The sequence below is a fragment of the Alexandromys fortis genome, unplaced genomic scaffold (assembly GCF_014885135.2).
Source record: "Alexandromys fortis isolate MF-2015 unplaced genomic scaffold, M_Fortis_MF-2015_v1.1 scaffold_213, whole genome shotgun sequence".
Taxonomy (NCBI): Eukaryota; Metazoa; Chordata; class Mammalia; order Rodentia; family Cricetidae; genus Alexandromys; species Alexandromys fortis.
In genome coordinates this window covers 617,476-623,475 of record NW_026068093.1, presented here as the reverse complement: position 1 = coordinate 623,475, position 6,000 = coordinate 617,476, and the positions used below count along the sequence as shown (strand labels likewise).

At 45.1% G+C, this 6,000-nt stretch overlaps 2 protein-coding genes across 12 annotated transcripts in view; one reads left to right on the top strand and one right to left on the bottom strand.

Annotated features, from left to right (window-relative positions):
• Htr2b (5-hydroxytryptamine receptor 2B) overlaps positions 1-6,000 on the top strand; it is a 748,006-nt gene that overhangs the window by 677,981 nt on the left and 64,025 nt on the right. The gene's annotated exons all lie outside the window — the stretch shown is intronic.
• Armc9 (armadillo repeat containing 9) overlaps positions 1-6,000 on the bottom strand; it is a 137,292-nt gene that overhangs the window by 124,987 nt on the left and 6,305 nt on the right. For all 4 annotated transcript variants that reach the window (XM_050123108.1, XM_050123109.1, XM_050123110.1 and 1 more), the window contains exons 3-5: positions 5,854-5,982; positions 3,596-3,766; positions 1,753-1,908 (exon numbers count right to left, since the gene is read on the bottom strand). In XM_050123108.1, the coding sequence (XP_049979065.1) occupies positions 1,753-1,908; positions 3,596-3,766; positions 5,854-5,982 (456 nt within the window). The remainder of the gene's footprint in view (positions 1-1,752; positions 1,909-3,595; positions 3,767-5,853; positions 5,983-6,000) is intronic.

The window sequence follows — 6,000 nt, the reverse complement described above, 5'->3', positions numbered from 1 at the left end:
TTTTGGTTTTTCGAGACAGGGTTTCTCTGTAGGTTTGGTGCCTGTAGACCAGGCTGGCCTCGAACTCACAAAGATCCACCTGCCTCTGCCTCCCGAGTGCTGGGATTAAAGTTGTGCGCCACCACCGCCCGGCGCCTATATGTTTTTCTTTGGGTTCACCTTGTTATTTGGCTTCTCTAGGCTTGTGAACTATAGGCTCAATGTCCTTTGTTTATGGCTAGAGTCCACTAATGAGTGAGTACATACCATATTCATCTTTTTGGGTCTGGGTATCTCACTCGGAATAGTGTTTTCTATTTCCATCCATTTACATGCAAAATTCAAGATGTCATTGTTTTTTACTGCTGAGTAGTACTCTAATGTGTATATATTCCACACTTTCTTTATCCATTCTTCCATTGAGGGGCATCTAGGTTGTTTCCAGGGGAGCCATTTTAGGGTTGGCAAGAGACTTGGCTCTAGATGGGATCCCAGGTTTCCACGGGGATGTCCCCAGCTAGGTCCTTGGGCAGCAGAGGAGAGTGTGCCTGAACTGTCCTTGCCCCACTATCACACTGATGATTATCTTGAATATCACCATAGAATTTTCATCTGGCGAGGGATGGAGATATAGACAGAGACCCACATCAGAGCAACGAACTGAGCCCCCAAGGTCCAGAGTAGAAGGAGGAAGATGAGAAATGAAGTTAGGACCGCGAGGGGTTGGTCCACCCGCTGAGGCAGTGTGCCTGTTCTAATTAATGGGAGCTCATCAAATCCAGCTGGACTGGGACTGACCGAGCATGTGATCAAACCGGACTCTCTGATGTGGCTGACAATGGGGGCTGGCTGAGAAGCCATTGATAAAAGCACTCGGACTTGTTTCTACTGCATGTACTGGCTTTTTGGGACCCTAGTCTATTTGGATGCACAGCTTCCTAGCCCTAGATGTAGAGGGGAGGGCCTTGGACTTCCCACAGGGCAGGGAATCCTGCCCTCTCTTAAGGAGGGAGGGGAAGGGAGGAGGCTGAGTAGGGGAGCGGGAGGTGAATGGGAGGAGGGGAGGAAGTGTAAATTTTTGAATGGAAAAATAAATACAATACAATACAACACAATACAATACAATAAAATGAAAGTGGTTGCCTGGCAGAGAGGTGGGATAGAAGCATATGCAAAGGCAGTTCTTAGGAGTGACTGATGAAAATTCTGTACCTCGATGGTGATGGCAGTAGTTATACCTAGGAACATGTTAAAATCCACAGAACTGTAGCTGTCCAAAATCAATTTTACTATATGATGTTTTAAAAACTGATCTGATGTGTGTGCACGGGTGTGTGTGTGTGTGGATAAAACCTATGTTTGTTTGCTTTGCCAACTGCAAAGGGATCATATGATGAGTCTTCTCTGGTGTCTGAGTGGCTACTGAAGACTATGTCAGCATGTGGCTCCGTTCGTGCAGAGTACACATCCTGAGACTACAACGCAATTTCCTTCTACATGTCACTACTGACATCTAACTGGGCTGCTTCAAGGTCTTTTTATGTCCCTTACAGATTTACATATATGTGCAAGTACTTACAACCACAGCTAGCACAGGATGGTTAAAAGTAAGTCAAACAGTACCCAACCATTTAATAGAATAATTATATAAATAAGGTCTATAATAAAATAATAATTATGAGGATAAAACTTAGGTCTTTCAAAGCATTGTTCAGAAACCACCAATTCAACAGTGCGGTCCAGGCTCTGACAGGTGCCCAGGCAGCTGCTTACCTGGAAGAGTTCTTTGAATGAGGGGTGGACCATAGGGTTGGGCACAAAAGGGAGGGCATAGAATGGAAGAAACTCCGTGGTCTGGCTCAAGGCGGCCCCTTTGGTTTCCAGGTAGGTTTTGAAATACGAAATCTTCTCATCTAGCTCCTGCTTGTCCTAGAAGAAGGAGGACATGTGTTCAGGGTCTTTGGCTCAGTACTCAATCCTCCTGTCACCCTGTCCACTCTGTGAGGCCCCCTAGGTTCCCGCCATGCCACTAGCACTTCCCTATCTGGCCTGACAAGGCACACTGCTCCAGGGTCTGACATCACTTTAGACAGGAATGCCAGAAGACCAATGTGTAGTTCACATGTTCCTTTACATCATAGTAACATCTTCTCACATCCTCAAAAAGCTTCATGAATATCCTTTTCAATGTCAGAACTAATCTCACCTTGTCTATCATAATCTATTTGACTAATTCTCCCATTGTGAGATGTAGCCACCATTGCTTCCACTTTCCAGACATAGAAACATTTGTAAGCATTCCCATGTTGCCCTCAGAGAGGTTTCTAAAGGGGAACGACACATCTTTGTAGTTTCCTGAAACAGAAGAGTTCTCCTTCCCTTCATGAAGCTAAGAATTGACTGTGCCCACATCACTGTTCCATACACAACCCAACTCAAGGAACCCCTCCATCACTGTTCCACACAACCCAACTCAAGGGACCCCTCCATCACTGAACCACACACAACCCAACTCAAGGGACCCCTCCATCACTGATCCATACACAACCCAATTCAAGGACTCACTCCTCTTTGGCTTCAATGTGGACACTGAGGCTTTAGAACTAGTACTTTTCTCCTCTACCACACAGACCCCACCTTCATATTCTTGTAACAAACCTCACTCAACCTCGGCCATGAGGCCCTCTTCTGAGCACTGGATTTAGAAAACAGACAACACTGACTTCCATATTACATCAAAACAGAAAAATTTATAGACAGAAATAAGGTGGACCGAAACAGAACAAAACAAAACAAAAACAAACACCAAAGAGGGTCTGCCCCTCCCCACAAGGCTCATACTTAAAGGAACTACTTCATGGAGTGTGGAGACACTCCCTCACCACTGAGCCCTCCACTGGTGTCCCTGACACTCCAATTAGTTCCCACAGGAACTCGGGGCAGTGTCACTATGAGTGATCAAATGTCAGCTCTCTGTTCTTTGCTGTTTCAAACATAACTGAAAGCTCACCTACCACAGTGGCTTGACAGGCCAGCCCTCTGCCTCCCTTTCTGCATCTCCAGCCCATCCAGGAAAAGGCAGCAGAAGCTAAATTCAAGCTACCCATGCACCTTCAATACTACTTCTCCATTACTTGCATATAAATGTACGGTCTATGCCTTTTCTTAGATACACCAAGTTACTAAATAAAGCAAACTTGTTTTGATGAGTCTCTTGAGAACCTGAGGTGTTTAGGAAAAAAATTGAACTGACCACATAAATTACCAAAATCTGCACATAAATTAGAAAATAAACTTCTGAGAATGTAGCCAAAGATCAGGGGGCTGGAGAGATGGCTCAGAGGTTAAGAGCACTGGCTGCTTTTCCAGAGGTCCTGAGTTCAATTCCCAACACCCACATGGTGGCTCACAACCATCTGTAATGAGATCTGGTGCTTTCTTCTGGTGTGCAGACATACATGCAGACAGACCATTGTATACATAATTAAAAAAAAAAGATTGTTTATCAGGGCATAAGATGCACCATGATAAAATGGTCACAAAACTGAATCAATGCTTCCCTGAAATCCATGACAGCCTGTTAGCTAACTCAGATTGAAACCCCAAATCAGCTTACCGGCCTGCCTCCAGAATACTTCAGAGGATAGATGGCGAAATGGATGTGAAGGTAGAACTCCAGCTTCCGGGCCAGAGAGTCAGTATCTCTGATGGAGCTGGGAACATGTCCCTCCCACAAATCGAAGAATAACTTCTGGTCTCCATTGTCAAACGCTGCCACCAGATCCTTCTGCGGAAAAGACAAAACAAGAATCCTAGATGATGCTCATTCTTCCAACACCCCAAACTCTCACCATCTACCTACTTCTAGATACGTACACACTCCTTCCCAGAGGCTCCTTTGGCTGCAGCCTCTGTGACCACTCCAAGCTTTTCAGCCACTGCAATACCCAGGGGAACTCTATGAAACACTAAAGCCAGAGGATTCACAGGCATGAGTGCACTGAAGGCTCCCTGGGAGGACTACAGAAACTCCCAAGATGGAGAACAACAGTTCTCAGAGAGCTGCCTTACCCTGAGCTACTACCATCCATTCTAGTCAACCCACAACTTTTTTGTTTGTTTGTTTTTTGAGACAGGGTTTCTCTGTGTAGCCCTGGCTGTCCTGGAACTCACTCTGTAGACCGGGCTGGTCTCAAACTCAGAAATCCGCTTGCTTCTGCCTCCAGAGTGCTGAGATTAAAGACGTGCACCATCACAGACCAGCTGAAACCCGGAACTTTTTAAAGCAAGCCCAATAAAGCATTTCTATCTCCTCCAAACAGGCGGCCTGTTAGCCACTGTGGATGCAGGCTGCTAGAACAAAGCACAGGTGGCCATGCACAGCCCCCATTAGAATGGGGACGTGGGCAGAGGCTCCTCACTCTCTTGAGAACCAAGACTATAATGGTGTAGTGACTCTGCCCACGGATGTGCTGCTGGGCCAGGAGCACCCCATGATCCCCTCTTCTGAGTCCCCTGCATGCCTGCCAGCCACTCTGGAGGCTGAGAGCTCTCTGACTGTGGAAGAGGTATGCAGACTTCCCTGGTATTTTAAGGCTTAGAGTCATGAAGTTTCTTACAACATGTCTTGGCAGACTCTACATATCAAATGGTCTGTCTACAATTATTCTAGATCTGCATTTGTGAACCTGAAATTACAAACCTTTGCTATGTCATAACCATCACATCTGTACCTGGAAATGGTCCTTGCTTTAAGATAACCTTTACACACAAAAAATCCACTGTTACTATGGTCACAAATGACCTTCTGTTGGCCAGGGCCACCAAGATGGGAATGCATGCATACCACCAATCACACTGCTGCTGGGACTAGGCCTAAGAACATCAGCTTAAGGCCACCAACCATCAGAAGATTTTGCTTAACCACTATTCCAGACAGTTTTATTGTTTGAGTTTCTAAAAGAATATTTTAATTACATCAATTTAGGGAGAGTGTATGCATGTATGTGTATGTGTGTAATGTATGGGCGCACATGCCACCACAGTGTGTATGTGAATGTCAAAAGACAACTGTTGGGAACTGGCTCTCCGTCCACATAGTCCTAGCAATAAAACTCAGGTCCTTGGGGTTGGGAGCAAGTGTGTTTATGCACTAAGCCATCTTTCTAGCCCAGTTTTTTGCTAGATTCCCTCATCTTGACTTCCCGCCTCAGCCTCCCAAGTGCTGGGAATAGGGCATGTGCAACTATACTCCTCTTTTGCTCCAAGGATTTTGGTTTGGAAATCAATCAGTGGGGCACTATGATAGGGTGGCATAAGTTGTAGTATAATAATATACAGTATTATCTACTAGTCACTGATTGGATAACCAAAAAATAAAGACAAATAAACATTAAACACACACTAGAAAAAAACAAGTACTAGCAAAGACAGATGAAGTGAGGACCTCCTACATTGTTGGAGGGATGTAGATTTATTTTGTGTGGGAGTGCTTTGCCAACGTGTATGTCTGTGCACCACATACATGCCTGATACCTGCAGAAGCCGAAACAGGGTGTCAGATCCATTGAAACTGAAGTGACAGATGGTTGTGAGCCACCATGTGGGTGCTGGGAATTAAACATGGGTCCTCTGGAAGAGCAGCCAGTGCTCTCAACTGCTGAGCCACTACTACAGCCCCTGCTGTTTATTTGTGTTTATTTGTTTGTTTGTTTTTGATAGCGACCATCCTAATGTGTTTAACGCATGATGCCTTCATGTTCTTGTTGCATTTCTCTGATAGCTTTGGCCTATTTTTACCTAGCTTTGAAGAACTTGCAATTTTCAGTCCGTCACAAGCCTCTTCCCAGAGCTGAAGACAGGGCATGGTCTCACCTGGATTACCAGTGTCTTGGAGTCCTTCTTTAGTGATCCACCTACAGTTTTAGATAATGGCTTTCCTTTTACTTTGCATTCTTTTGAAAATGTCTTCAAGGTGTCCTCAAATTCAGCAAAATCTAAATACTGGGACAGAGAACATAA